The sequence below is a fragment of the Emys orbicularis genome, chromosome 1, assembly GCF_028017835.1.
Source record: "Emys orbicularis isolate rEmyOrb1 chromosome 1, rEmyOrb1.hap1, whole genome shotgun sequence".
NCBI classification, from domain to species: Eukaryota; Metazoa; Chordata; order Testudines; family Emydidae; genus Emys; species Emys orbicularis.
Genome location: NC_088683.1, coordinates 10,253,081 through 10,268,152, shown reverse-complemented (window position 1 = coordinate 10,268,152; position 15,072 = coordinate 10,253,081). Strand labels below are relative to the sequence as shown.

General features: G+C 42.2%; 1 protein-coding gene across 1 annotated transcript in view; it reads left to right on the top strand.

Annotated features, from left to right (window-relative positions):
* Window positions 1–15,072, top strand: part of EXOC4 (exocyst complex component 4) — a 607,048-nt gene that overhangs the window by 57,661 nt on the left and 534,315 nt on the right. The window contains exons 4-5 of the mRNA XM_065409076.1: window positions 2,232–2,416; window positions 4,943–5,052. Coding sequence (XP_065265148.1) covers window positions 2,232–2,416; window positions 4,943–5,052 — 295 coding nt within the window. The remainder of the gene's footprint in view (window positions 1–2,231; window positions 2,417–4,942; window positions 5,053–15,072) is intronic.

Below are 15,072 nucleotides of genomic sequence, written 5' to 3'. Positions count from 1 at the left end.
TATCAAGGGAGGGTGGGTAATGGTCTCCCTCTTGTCCACAACGCCTTCTACCTACAAGGCTGCAGGCCCTTCCCTAGCACAGATCAGCAGAAGAGGGAGTCCCATACAGTCCCTCCTGACCAAGGGATGATGGCGCTTGATAAAAGTGGAGGATTCTAGGGTATTTAACAAAGACTTAGCTGATTCTTTCCCTTAAGAATAGAAATTTAGTATTTAATTTTTTTGTTAAAAAGCGACAGAGTCCTGTGGCACCTTATAGACTAACAGAAGTATTGGAGCATAAGCTTTCGTGGGTGAATACCCACTTTGTCAGACGCATTTTTTTTTATGCTGCATGCATTGTCATAGTACCTGGGCGCTATATAGAGTTCAACAGCAATACAGACATAAGTTCTACTAAACAGGTCAGGCAGAATAGAACATTACAAACTACAACCATGCACTGATAAAGTCCTCTGACCTCGGGCTGCAGAAACCAAGAATTGGAAAACTATCTGGCTAAGGAGATATGCCTTACGCTGTGCCCCAAAGGCTATCAGGCCTCCGCTCTCATCCACGAGAGGGAGCAAATTTCACAGGTATGGACTTCTTGCAGAAGCAGAGAAGTCCAGTTTCTTCTTATAAATTTCTCTATTAATATAAAAGACCTTAATGGCTGAAGGCTGCTTCAGGGTAATTCTGGATTTTGGGGTAAGTAAAGCAGGACATAGTTGGCCCATGTGCTGTCTGTATTTGTTAATATTTATTAAGGGATCAGACCTTAGCTTTGCTGCCTGCTTACTAAATCTCCTTGCTTTTCATTTTTAATATCTAGCTGACAGGTACACTGTTAATTTAAATTCTATGTTGTAAGCAAATGTCTTCACTTATTTTACTAACAGCATCTTAGATTATTAAAAGAGAGAGATTTAAAAAATTCAATCCACTTCCATTTATGCTGTTTTATATTTGCATGTCTTTCAGCTTGGATGATGAAAATCTATGGAATAAGTTTCACTTTTGTTGATAGTCACTTTCAGGTTTTTAGTGCTGTGGTGTTTAGATTTCAAACATTACAAAGGCTATGGTGTATCTCTGAATTCAAAACAACTGCAGAAATGTTTCTATTGATCATAGATTTTATAAAAGCTTGGCTTTACAAAATGTAAATGCTGGGCCAAATGTAAATTGACATTGTCTCTTTAATCTACTAGTTTGTCATTCCGAGAGGTTTGTGGTCAAATTCATTTTTAGGGCACAACTGAAAATTAGCTAGGGATCTCGTTCTAGTGCACAGCAGATGTTAGCTGGTCACTCTTGAAATGCATTGGCAGAGTTTTGTGGGAGAGGCTTGCCCGGAGCCTTCTTACATTATGCCAACTCAAGCCACTGCCTGTCACTGTATTAAAGTCTCAAAATTAGGGAAAACATTTTTTCATGCTGAAATTGTATATTAATGAAACCAAAAAGATTAACCTCTTAGAAGATCTTGATAGCTTACAATACTTTCCCCAGTTCTCACCAGACACTGCCTGTGATTCCCATGTAAATCAGACTTGATTGGTTTAACAGTTAGAATAGGAGACTGTGAGATTCAGACTTCTGGGTTCCATTTTCTGCTGTGCTACTGAGTCATTACCTTGCGTAAGTGAACTAAAATCTTCATGTCTGTTTCCTCTATCTGTAAAATGGGAATGGTATGACTACTCTTTGAAGTTTTGGGAGGTTTAATTGTGTAATGGATGTGAGACTGTCAGTTTCGCTGGAGTTACTATTGGGAGAGGAGGAAGCAGACTTAAGACCAACATTTCCAGCACAGAACTTTCAAAGCCTTATTACTTGCTAAACATATTTCAAGAAGCACTGTGCTCTGGTTTTGTTTAACAATGTTCAGAATAGATTCTCTTTCACACAAACATCTGATGAGAAGTTTGAAGGTGCTCATGACAGTGATTTTGTTTGTATCTATGTCAGTTTTACAAGTCGTCTTGTTTTCTTAGGAACTAAATTAAAAATATATTTCTCTTATTTTGAATTTGTGTCTGCTTTAAACAACTTTCTGGATAGCATTCACTGTGGTGTTGATATGTACCAGAAAGAACAAAGATAGTTTCTCTTTGACCAAAGGAGAAATGGGTGTTGAGGATATTGAGGAAGATTTAGGATTGGGAGAGTGGCGTCCTCATTTAGTATTTAATAAAATTTAGTAACATGATGATTAAATTGTCATATTTATTTAATTTTCTTTTCAGGTATCAGCAGTGGACTCTTTAGAGGGTCCTCTTCTTCAGGTGGAGGGACTGAGTGATCTGAGGCTAGAGCTTCACAGTAAGAAGATGAACATGCACTTAGTCCTAATAGATGAATTGCACCGTCATCTGTACATCAAATCTACTAACCGTGTGGGACAACGGAACAAGGAGAAAGGGAAAATAAGGTTGGTTTCAGGTAGTGTTAACTCAGGACTTGGGGGTGGGTGGAGGAACCACTTTCTCCCTTGGTGAGTAGAAGACTTTCCAGAGAGAGTGCTATCATCTTCTGCAGAATCTAACCTTTCATTGGTGGTGGGTTGTGGTGGGGGGGAATATTTCTAGCTCCAGTGGTTGAGAATAAAACCACTGATGATGGTCCCTTCTGACTTTGAGTCTGTGCTGCCTCCTTGAGCCTGCAGATAGACTGCTCCACTACTGCTACTCAGACATTCCCAAGCTGCAACCCAGTGAGGACAGGCCAGAGTGTTGTCAGTTTTCACTGCTGCTATTTGTAACCCTGTGGGTAGCAATGACATTGGCAATAGGGTAGTTTCACTCTGCTACATGTTTAGGAATGCTAAAGTAGCAACAGAGGCAGGCAGCTAGAGTTGTTCAGTAGGGAGGAGAACACAAAAATAGAGGTTGTGGAGGGGTAGAGTAGTAGATGTTCCCCATCCTTATGCAGTGTTCAGGAGGCTCTGGTGGGGGGGGTAAGAGGAAGAACAGCGAGAGAGAGCATGCTTTCCTCCTCTCTTCCAGCAGCCTGGGGGGGGATAGAAAGCTTTGAACTAATCATACAGCTTCTAGCCAGAGGTCATGAAATTTGAGGTTCTTAGCAGAGTCTATGGACAGCAACTTGAGTGAGGTAACAGGGGGTAGCTTCTCACCTGGGTGTTGCTTCTGATCATTGGGACACCTCATTAGCTTTAGTCCTCTGGCTGTTATTTGTCTGATCAGTATTTCTAATTCAATCCCTGTGTATGAGGAGGGTGGGTGAGAAGAGATGGATGGGAAAAGCTAGAAAAGAGAAGTAAAGTATTGAGGAGTTGGCGGGGGAGGGTATTCTTCTGAAGTGAGAGAGTGAGAAAATAGAGCGTAGGGAAGCTAATAGGGAGGTAAGAGGGAATACAATGGAAACCACAGAGAGAAAAGATGCATTATGATTGATTTTTGGGAAGAAAAAAGAATAGTGTAGTGAAGCCAGGAAGGGTAAGAAGGGTTAATCCAAAATAGAGGGGGCGCAGTCAGTTACATTAAACAAATTATTAAATAGAAAGTTGATTGAAGTTGAAATTTCTAAGCACGAGGCTTGTTAATGAGTCATCATAGTCTCTTGCTCACTCACCCCCTTAATTAAAAACAAACACAAAGCGTGCTGCCCTCATATATACACTTGGTGATAAACGACAATCCTGTGTTCCTGCTGCAGGGACACTTATCTCTTTCCTGCTCTCCTTTCTTACATTTAACACACACCCTCCTGTCGTACCTCATCCCTGTTTATACCGTAAGCTGTTTGGGGCAGGGGCAGTCGGCCATCTGATGATAGAACAGCGTCTAGCAAAGTCAGGCCCGATCCTGATTGAGGGCTCGGAATACTACTGCCATATAAATAATTGAATGTTGTTGTTAATTTCACTACACTGACGTGCACAACTTTTTAATTCCTTTGAATTGTGGGGGATGTGGATTTTTTAGGAGGTTTTCATGCGTGTTGAGTAAGTGTTTTGGCCCCTAAGGCAATGTAGCAACCTCATTATAGGAGCATTCTTTGCTTTTCTTAACATGATTTCTTGGCTCATGTTTCCCCTGCCTCCTTCAGCTTCTTGCCTTTCCTTATGTGGCTGGGCAGCTTGACGCACTCTTGACAAATAAATGTTAATTTATTGCAGAAAGTAATAAAGTACCTTTCTTTCTAAGTAATAGGTCTCATGGAAGAGGTGAATGTGCAGTTTATGTGTGTGTGCTGAGCTGCAATTTGGAAGAGGGGAGAGGGGGTAGGATGTTGTGGAGTGGGCTGGGAGGTGATTTCCATGCTGCTTAGAAGAAGGCATGGGAGTGGACTTTATCCCTTCTCGTAACAGAGCTGGTTGCCTCATTGGATGGTTAGACTCCGAGATCATAATCAACTATTTAATGCCTATTGGCCATAATTTTGGCATGAATTAATTTTGTCAGTGCTGGAAGAAGATCCTTTATAATAACCAAGAAATCCCCTTGGTAAAACAATACATCAAACGTCTTGAGGTCTCTGAAGAATGCACTTGAGGGCAGGGGGAATTTATTGAAGCAAAATCCAATTTGTTTAGGTCCTGATAGTGCAGCTAGAGCCACACAGGCAGGTACGGATACATATTAAATCAGTGAGACTTTGCGGGCAGGGGGCCGTCTTTGTGGATCTAGTTGTGGGATCGGGACCCTGGTTTCCTCCTATGCTTGTCTTTTTAAATGGGCTTGCAATAGTAGTGTCTCTTCTGTCTCATTGTTTCCTTGCACTCTGCCTTTCTGTTTGTATCCAGCTGTTGTCTCCTGTCTTAGACTTAGATTGTAAGCTTCTCAGGGCTGGCATTGTCTGCGTTAATGTTTTTATAGTGCCTAGCACAGTACGATCATGGTCTATGATTCGGGGTCCCTCGGTGCTACAGTAATAAATAACAGTAGTATGTTAATGTATTTGAAGCTGTTGGTTTGTTTTTTTTCCCCCTGCCCAGTTCACTTGTGAAGGATGCTTCTCCCGTACCTCTTATTGACGTGACCAACTTGCCTACACATTGGAAGTTCCTTGACGCCTCCCAATTCAGCACTCCCGGGAGCTCTAGTGGTGAGTATGAATACCTGCATGTTTCATTTATAGATCTCTAAGTGCATTTGTAAAGGCCGGTAAATATCATTATCCCCATGTGTGATGGGGTGCTTACCCCACACAGGCATAAAAGGAGTTAACCAGGCCGTGCCCCAAAAGGAGCAATGGAGGTGAGTCCTGTGAGCAGGGCAGAGAGGCTGCAGGAAGCATAGCCAATCAGGGAGGAGTTGCAGGGAGCAACCAATCAGGGCCTGGTAGGCTCAGATAAAAGGGAGCTGCAGGGCAGGGTAGGGCCGTTGCTGCTGGGAGCCCAGGGAGTATGAACTGCGTCCCTGGAGGGCTGAGAGAACTTACAGAGTAGTGGCTGAGAGCACCTTGGACAGACTAGTGGCTGACTCCTGGGCCTGAGCAACTCTGAGTGCCCTGAGGTGAGGGCGAAGAAGGTGCTGGGGCTATGGGGAAGTGGCCCAGGGTAGTAGAGCAGCACTGACTGAGGAGCGGCAGGAAGCTGCTATTTACAGGGTCCCTGGGTTGGGGCCCAGAGTAGTGGGCAGGCCTGGGTCCCCCCCAGTGGGGAGGTGGCTGAACTATTGGACAAGTACATTTCTCTCCTCCCGGAAGGGGGAAACACAGATGAGAGTCACAAAGAGGACGCTGCAGTTCTGGGAGCTGAGAGAGGAGCCGTAGGATGGAGCAGAGACAGAGTGACGGTGGGCAAACCGCAAATGTGGGTGTCAGCTTTGAGCGAATCCCCAGTACAACCAGGAGGAGGCACCAGTTTGGCAATAAGGGCTGCACCCCGTGACACCATTTCACAGATGAGGGACACTGAAGCACAGAGATGTCAAATGACTTGCCCAAGGTCATAGAGAGAGTTGGTGGCAGAACCAGGAATAGCGTGCAGTCTGCTAACTCCCATTCAGATATCAAGTACTAACGTGGTTTAGCAGGTTTCTTCCTGACCAGTCATACATTTACCTATTTTTTTTCATTCTCTGCTCAAATTAATTATATTTCATTCTATTTGCTGCTCCTGGTGTTGATTGTTTTTTGATATACATACCTCTGGCCAGGAGGGAGACTTGTAGCTAATTCCCTTTGGGTCCAGACATCTCCTTACCTTATTTAATAGAGGAAGGCAGGCACACAAGAGAGTGCAAATTTATTTTTCTGGGTTAGAGCCAAAAAGCCAGAACTCTTCTTCTAAAAGCCCTTGTGGAAACTGTTATCTGCAGAGAAACCTCTGCCTATATGCATCATAGCTTTTCAGCATTTATTTCTCTATTTGTATTGTTGCTAGGGAAATTTTTATAATAAAATATTTTGCACTTCCTTAGCACTGAAAGTTCTGCACGAAGGGTGAATTAAGCCTCACAACAGCTCAGTGAGTTGAGTAGGCAGGGTTGTCCTTATTTTACAGAGGAGTATGCTGAGGCTTAGAACGAGGTGAAGTGCACACCTCTCAATGTGCTGCCCAGCTAAATGAGTGATGCAATATGGAACACCCTTTCTTCATGGTGCATAAAACATCTCCACTTTACACAAACTACAAAGGGAATTAAAAGTTAATAACCAGGTTAAGAAAAAAAAGTTTTCCTCCTTCATTTTTCTTTTCTGTCGAATTTTGTTCTTCTCTCATTGCCATTAATTTTTTCCCCTTTGATTCCTTTTTTCTTGTTTCTTATGTCTCCTTTATTTTCTGTTCCTCTTTCTCCTCACATTTGTCTCATGGCCCCTTTGTTTGATGGGCTTTCATTCCTCCTACATAGCACACTTCTTCAGGGCTGGTTGTTTGCTATAGAGACCAGCTCTTCATAGAGAGAATGAGTGTGTCTGTATTGCTGTTTAGGAGGGGATGTGGGAAGAGCGTTCATTCTTGGCATCTGAGCACCAGTTGATGGAATTTTCTCTCCCACGATCTCTTGCTGAGCTCTCTCCACAGAATCTGTGACTTGATGGCTTCAATGCTGGAATATAGGAGCCACCCAAAAATAATGGAAAATCGGGTCATTCCTGAATTTTCTATCATTGTTGAAAAGACTGGTTCAGTTACTTGCCCAAGGTCACATGACAAGTAAGTGGAAGATATGGGAAAAAGTCTCCTTATGTAAACACTAGCTTGTACTCTCTTCAGTCCTATTTGTATAGTTCATCTGCTTCTGATGCTTATTCCCCACCTGAAATCCCAGTCTTCTGTCTGTGCAATAAAAACGACTGTCGTTGTTGTGGAGCTGATTGTGATGTCCCAGAGGATTCTGACTTCAATGGGGAATAAGCAGAAGAAGATGGACCTAGTCAATAAACATAAAAACCATCTCTGTGTCAATATGCTCAGCAAGAATAAGATCAAGCGAGGAAAATACCAGGTATATCAGCAAAACAGCTTCTAAATAATACTAAGCCCTTCTAATTCTTTTCACCTTCAAAGCATTGCATAAACCAAGTAATGCCCATCACATCTTGTGCAGCAGGTAAGCACTCATTACTGTACAAGATTGGCCAGCAGATCATGCCCAATCCTATCAAATTCAGACCAGGCCACAGTGATGAATGCATTTTAATGTCTGAGGCAGGACTACTGCAATTATTTTTGTTTAGGAAGGAAGTCCCATTTCCTGATGAGGTGTCAGCTTGTTCAGAATACCTGGCTGCTCACCAACAGCCCCTAAGAACACTTGACCTCAGTATGCCACTTTCTTTATTGGCTCCACATTAATCAGAGCGTGTCCAGTTCAGGGTCACTGTCCTGACTTTCTAATATTCAATTCCTATGTGGAATTGGCCATGTGTCCCTGTGACACCATCCTTCCCACTAGAATTGACCCCCACCACAGCTGCATTCCATGGGAGCAATGACTGTGTCAACCAACAAGGGCAGGTTCATGACTGTGAGAGACAGAACTTTCTCAGGCACCGGATCAAGAGTACGGAACTCTCTGCGGGAAGAAATAAGAATGACCATTACCTTTCCCACACTTGGAGCCAAGAGTAAAGTCGTCCTCTTTGCCCAGGCTTTCCCAAATAATATTATTATTATTATTTATTATTTATTTGTATTATTGTAGCACCTAGGAGCTCCATTCATTGATCACAACCTCATTGTGCTAGGTACTGTACAAACACAGAACAAAAAAATGTTCCTTGCTCCAAAGAGATTACACTCGAAGTATAAACGAGAGACAACAGATGGATACAGACAAATGGGAGAGTACAAGGAAACAATGAGACAGTGTTGGTCAGTATGGTAAGCAGCGGTCTCGGCACACCAGCAGCCTGGGGAGGAGGGCTAGCTCAGTGGTTTGAGCATTGGCCTGCTAAACCCAGGGTTGTGAGTTCAATCCTTGAGGGGGGCCATTTAGGGATCTGGGGCAAAAATCCGTCTGGGGATTAGTCCTGTTTTGAGCAGGGGGTTGGACTAGATGACCTCCTGAGGTCCCTTCCAACCCTGATATTCTATGAAAGCCTAACCGTTGTTAAGGTTTTGTAGGCCTCATGGCAAAGGAGAGTTTTTTTTGGGGGATTTGAAGGAGGATAATATTTATAGGTAGCTCCTGCTAAGCAGAAAGGGGGAAAAAGCACAAAGGTGCTTGTTTAAAATGTAACAAGTGGGCACTGGAGTTATGTCAGACACATAGAAAAACATAAACTCTTGAGCAATAGTCAACATGGTTTCTGTAAAGGGAAATCATGTCTTACTACTCTATTAGAGTTCTTTGAAGGGGTCAACAAACATGTGGACAAGGGGGATCCGGTGGACATAGTGTACTTAGATTTCCAGAAAGCCTTTGACAAGGTCCCTCACCAAAGGCTCTTACGTAAATTAAGCTGTCATGGGATAAAAGGGAAGGTCCTTTCATGGATTGAGAACTGGTTAAAGGACAGGGAACAAAGGGTAGGAATTAATGGTAAATTCTCAGAATGGAGAGGGGTAACTAGTGGTGTTCCCCAAGGGTCAGTCCTAGGACCAATCCTATTCAATTTATTCATAAATGATCTGGAGAAAGGGGTAAACAGTGAGGTGGCAAAGTTTGCAGATGATACTAAACTACTCAAGATAGTTAAGACCAAAGCAGATTGTGAAGAACTTCAAAAAGATCTCACAAAACTAAGTGATTGGGCAGCAAAATGGCAAATGAAATTTAATGTGGATAAATGTAAAGTAATGCACATTGGAAAAAATAACCCCAACTATACATACAACATGATGGGGCCTAATTTAGCTACAATGAGTCAGGAAAAAGATCTTGGCGTCATCGTGGATAGTTCTCTAAAGATGTCCACGCAGTGTGCAGAGGCGGTCAAAAAAGCAAACAGGATGTTAGGAATCATTAAAAAGGGGATAGAGAATAAGACTGAGAATATATTATTGCCCTTATATAAATCCATGGTACGCCCACATCTCGAATACTGTGTACAGATGTGGTCTCCTCACCTCAAAAAAGATATTCTAGCACTAGAAAAGGTTCAGAAAAGAGCAACTAAAATGATTAAGGGTTTAGAGAGGGTCCCATATGAGGAAAGATTAAAGAGGCTAGGACTCTTCAGTTTGGAAAAGCGAAGACTAAGGGGGGACATGATAGAGGTATATAAAATCATGAGTGATGTAGAGAAAGTGGATAAGGAAAAGTGATTTACTTATTCCCATAATACAAGAACTAGGGGTCACCAAATGAAATTAATAGGCAGCAGGTTTAAAACAAATAAAAGGAAGTTCTTCTTCACGCAGCGCACAGTCAACTTGTGGAACTCCTTACCTGAGGAGGTTGTGAAGGCTAGGACTATAACAATGTTTAAAAGGGGACTGGATAAATTCATGGTGGCTAAGTCCATAAATGGCTATTAGCCAGGATGGGTAAGAATGGTGTCCCTAGCCTCTGTTCGTCAGAGGATGGAGATGGATGGCAGGAGAGAGATCACTTGATCATTGCCTGTTAGGTTCACTCCCTCTGGGGCACCTGGCATTGGCCACTGTCGGTAGACAGATACTGGGCTAGATGGACCTTTGGTCTGACCCAGTACGGCCTTTCTTATGTTCTTATGCTAATCAGAGACAGGAGTCGACTGGTACTGAGTGAGAGATGATAGGTAAGGTGGGGATAGGCCATGGTGTGTCTTGAATGTGAAGACAGCAGCTTATGTTTGCTGTGATAGAGAAGAGGGAACCAGTAAAGAGATACAAAGAGAGTGGTAATATGGTCAAAGTGACAGGCTAGGAAAATGACCTTTGCAGCAGCATTGTAAACGGTTATGAGTGGGACAGGATTGCATTTGTCAAGGCCAGAGAAAAGGGATGTCACAGTAATTGAAATATGAGATGATGAGAGCTTGGATGCGAGTTTTAGCTGTGTGGACGGATAGGAAAGGCTGTATCTTAGAGAAGTTATGCAGAAAGGATTTGCAAGACTTAGACATAGCCTGGATGTAAAGACCTAGAGAGAGGTCTGCGTCGACACCCAGGTTATGGGCCTGTATGACAGGATGACAGTGCTGTCCACAGTGATTGAGAAAGGTGGTAGTGGGGAGGGTTTGGGGAGGAAGATGGAGCTCTGTTTTAGCTATGTTGAGCTTGAGCTGATGGTGAGATGTCCATGAAAAGAAATCAGAGAGAGAGAGTCTGGGAAGATGCTATTTTCCAGGCAGCAAATAGGGAGTTACACAGCTGGTTTGCCAAGGTTGCTAGAAAGGTAAAGAAGACCCCTTGAAAAATGAAGGGGGCTAAGTGGGCAGCGGCTGAAGGTGAGTCTCTTACAGAGTCTCTGTGAGGGCATGTGACAGCAGCAGTCTGTCTCTCGCTGCCAGAGGTGGAGCTAACTAGACTGAGTGGCACTTACCAAAGCTCGCAAGGAAAGATTAAGGTTTAGGTAAGAGGAAATATGAATGTAGGCATTTATTGTTTTAACCCTTGTGTCTGAATGCTGTGTACCTTTGGGTGCATAAATAATGTTTGTTGAGTCACTGCCGTTTGAGTCACTTTAATCAATTGCTAGTCACAGGCTCCAGGAGGAAAATGGCTTACGGGTGTTGAACACAATTGAGCCTGCCATCATATTATGTTTGATAAACGGGGGATGCAGCCAAGAAATCCAGCCCAGGAGTGGTTGAACTGCAGGGTTCCACCCAGACAGTGGTGAAGTTAGGGAAACCAAGAGGGACACACAGTGGTCTAAATTGCAGCTTGCACTGTGACCATGACCGATACCAAGACCTTTTTTTATATAAATATATACTTTTATTTATGTACAGTAGAATAAAGTAGCATTATTTCGTATACCACCTCCAGGTAAAAGAGTTAAACTCAGGATTTGCTCATCTAGACCATTCAGGCATTTTTCCTTACACAAATCTTGAAAATGTTTTCAACTGAAAAGATTATTCCTATTATTAGTTTTGTGTGTGTGTCCTGTAGCCCCCATAATGTGCTAGGTGCTGTTCACACATACAGTCAGACAAGCCAATATGTCAATAAGGAATTTGATAGCCTGATCCTCTGTAAAAATCAGTGTAGCTCCATTAACTTTAATGAAGCTGTGCTGGTTTATACCAGTTGAAGATCTAGCCATCAAACTCCTTGTTTTCCTGATTTTGTTTATAGTTGCTGTTCATGCCAAAAAGGCCAGGAGATCCTTGTGACAGAGGTGGCAATTAGGGGAGGGATAGCTCAGTGGTTTGAGCATTGGCCTGCTAAATCCAGCATTGTGAGTTCAATCCTTGAGGGGGCCACTTAGAGATTGGGGGCAAAATCAGTACTTGGTCCTGCTACTGAAGGCAGGGGGCTGGATGTGATGACCTTTCAAGGTCCCTTCCAGTTCTAGGAGATAGGATATCTCCATTAATTTATTTTAATTTAATTTCCTGCAATATCCTTGAAAAACCTCATTGAATTTAGTTTAAGTATCTTTGGAGTCCATTGTATTAATTGCAGAGCATATGTATTATTGTGGGCCTGGATGATCAAAGGACTATACTGAGCAATGCAGCAGAGGAGAATGGTCTTTTGGGACAATAAATGTGAAATGGGCACCCCTCCCCCCCGCCTCCCTCTCCCTGGTTTATGCAAAAACACACCTTTTTGAAGCTGCGCCCTATGGAAGGGACCATTGTCTACTGATTACCTGTTCCTGAAATCTGAAGGTCCAGGCTGTATAAAGGAAAGATTAACCCATGCATCTGGTTGGTTGTTCTGAACTAAAGCTGTTATGAGCTTGTAACCACAGAAAACCCTGTTGGTGCATTTTAAAGACTGACTCCTACTAGAGCTCCTGCTGTAGTTGTGGAGGGGTGATCTCTGGTAAGCTTATTAGCATATGTGTTCTTTTATTGTTTTTAATATGTTTTCTTTGTAATGCTTTCACCTAAAGAATAAATGTGCTTTCTTACCACTGTTTGGTACCTTGTAACTGTGGATAATTACGCTGCTTATAGCCTCCCTCATGAGAGAGCAAACCACAGACACTGGCCTGTTTAGGTAGGGTGACTTGCTGGGGATAATACAGTGTAGGCTGGGAACTGTGTACCTGGAAAAACCCTGATCAGGAGGGGGAGAGATGATGTCTGGGAGCCAGAAAAATGGGTGCCCTTGCTGGGCCATGGAGGAGACAGTTGTCCTGAACTGTGACAGTCATCTTTCCTGGTCTCTTCTCTTACATTGTCCAATTCTGCAGGGTGCTGAGTGAGCCTCCCTCTGACTTTACAAGACAGTGTGCTTTGGAGCAGCTCTTTTATAGGTGTAATCGGGCATATACAATCCACGTGAAATATACATACAAGTCTGGTCAGGACAAAATGACTGTTTTTTCAAAGAATTTTGTTTAAAGGTATCTCCAGTGAGTGGTCTTTTAGAGTAAGCAGAGATTGTGGAGCTATCAGAGAATCTAAAACCCGAGTGTATATGGCAGAAACTATTTTTGCCTTCAGCTATTTAAGTTCTTTTGCCTTTTATTGATGAAACAAAAAGCGGCCATGCATATTAATGCACACAATTATAAAACAGTGTGTCACTTGAGCTGTGGCAGGATTCTCTATCCCTTTCTCCATTTGCAGCTCAAGAGGTTGGGCTGTAGAATCTTTACAGGAAAATTAAAGCTGCTCCTACTTCACTTAAACAAAATCTGCAATAATTTTTATCTGAGCATTGTAGACATTTCACTGCAGCAGTAACTATTTAGTCATCTTCTTGCCTGTTTAGAGAAATAAATTTACTTAGAAATGATATTTCTCTGCCAGTGCTCAGTATTTTGTAGTGTATTTATAGGGGCTCCTCAGCTGCGCCTCTCTTTCTGGAACTATAAAGTGCACTCACGCACTGTCTGAGCAATGCCTAGTGCTGCATTGCTCAAACACTTCATGAGGGCACTTGATAGAATTCCAGTAAGAAACTTTATGTATTTCTGCTGTACTGTGGAATGATATTATATGATTAGTGATATGTAAATCTTGTGGCAAATGGGGAGAATAATGTAATCAAATGACACTCTCACCCCAAATGTAAGAATAAATAAATTCCTCAATAGGAATAATTCAGTAATTTCTAAAATTAAGTCAGTCACTGGCTGTATACCCTGATTGAGCAAGGTACTTTAAGGACGAGTAGTCCTGTTGAGCTTAATAGTGGTACTAGTGTGCTTAAAGTTAGGCATGTGTTTAAAATATCTTGCTGAATAAGGGCCTTAAAAATGCAATTTTGCCTTGAAAGGTGACTGTAAAAATGTCATAGTGGGTTTTCCTGTTTATTGGCTATCAATTACTTCTAGTTTAAAGCTGCTCAGTTAAGTTAAACGGTGTGTGTTTTACTTGCCAGCGTTGCAGTCTCACCAGGAGATCTATGTCAAGCATGATTCTTTCCTAATGCATCATCATCGGTACTAAAGATTCAACAGACTAAATCAGGGGTAGGCAACCTATGGCACGCATGCCAAAGGTGGCATGCAAGCTGATTTTCAGTGGCACTCACACTGCCTGGGTCCTGTCCACCGTCTGGGGAGGCTCTGCATTTTAATTTAATTTTAAATGAAGCTTCTTAAACATTTTAAAAACCTTATTTACTTTACATACAACAATAGTTTAGTTATATATTATAGACTTCTACAAAGAGACCTTCTAAAAACGTTAAAATGTATTACTGGCACGCGAAACCTTAAATTAGAGTGAATAAATGAAGACTGGGCACACCACTTCTGAAAGGTTGCCGACCCCTGGACTAAATGATCCTCACAGTTATATTTGGATTGCCCCAAATGCCTTTGTTACTGTTGCACAAATGCAAGGGAGGGCTTACTTTGAAGGCAGTGGGGTTCCACACTCCATAGGTGCAACTGGGAAGACATAATGTGGCTTGCAGAACTTTTTTTCCCCCCTTCAAGAAGGTAATTTATAGATTCCAAGGCCAGAAGGGACCATTGTGATTGTCTAGTTTGACCTCCTGCATAATACAGGTTGTAGAACTTCCCCAAAATAATGCCTAGAGCAGATCTTTTAGAAAAACATCCAGTCTTTATTTAAAAATTGTCACTGACAGAGAATCCACCATAACCCCTATTAAATTGTTCCAATGGTTAATTTCTCTCACTATTAAATTTACTCCTTATTTCCATGATGCGTAATCAGAAAAGAAAAAAAACCCACTCTGATTTTCAGATCCAAGGGTGAGTTTGCAGAGCTGGGATGTATTTAAAAAAAAAAAAAAAGCCTTCATTTTACCTGTAAACTGAGAAAATATAAAGTAATTGTGATACAAGAAACATGGAAGCCCATGATGCCAGTTTTATAGTCCTTGTTAGTACAGAACCGTACTTTAAACTGACAGCGCCAGCTGATTGTTCATATCAGGCTTGCAGCTTGAGTTTTGAAGCACGTAATGTTTTCACACTTTTGTGTATGTACTTAGTATTTTTTGTGTGAGAGCAGTCAAAAGATCCAAATACCTGAAACCAGTGGACCTTCTTCTGTAATGTAAGCGATAGAATTTCATCCCGTTTCTCCTTTATTGAGCCCCAAAACTTGTTTGACTAAAGCTTATCTTCCAGAAATGCATTCAGTCCT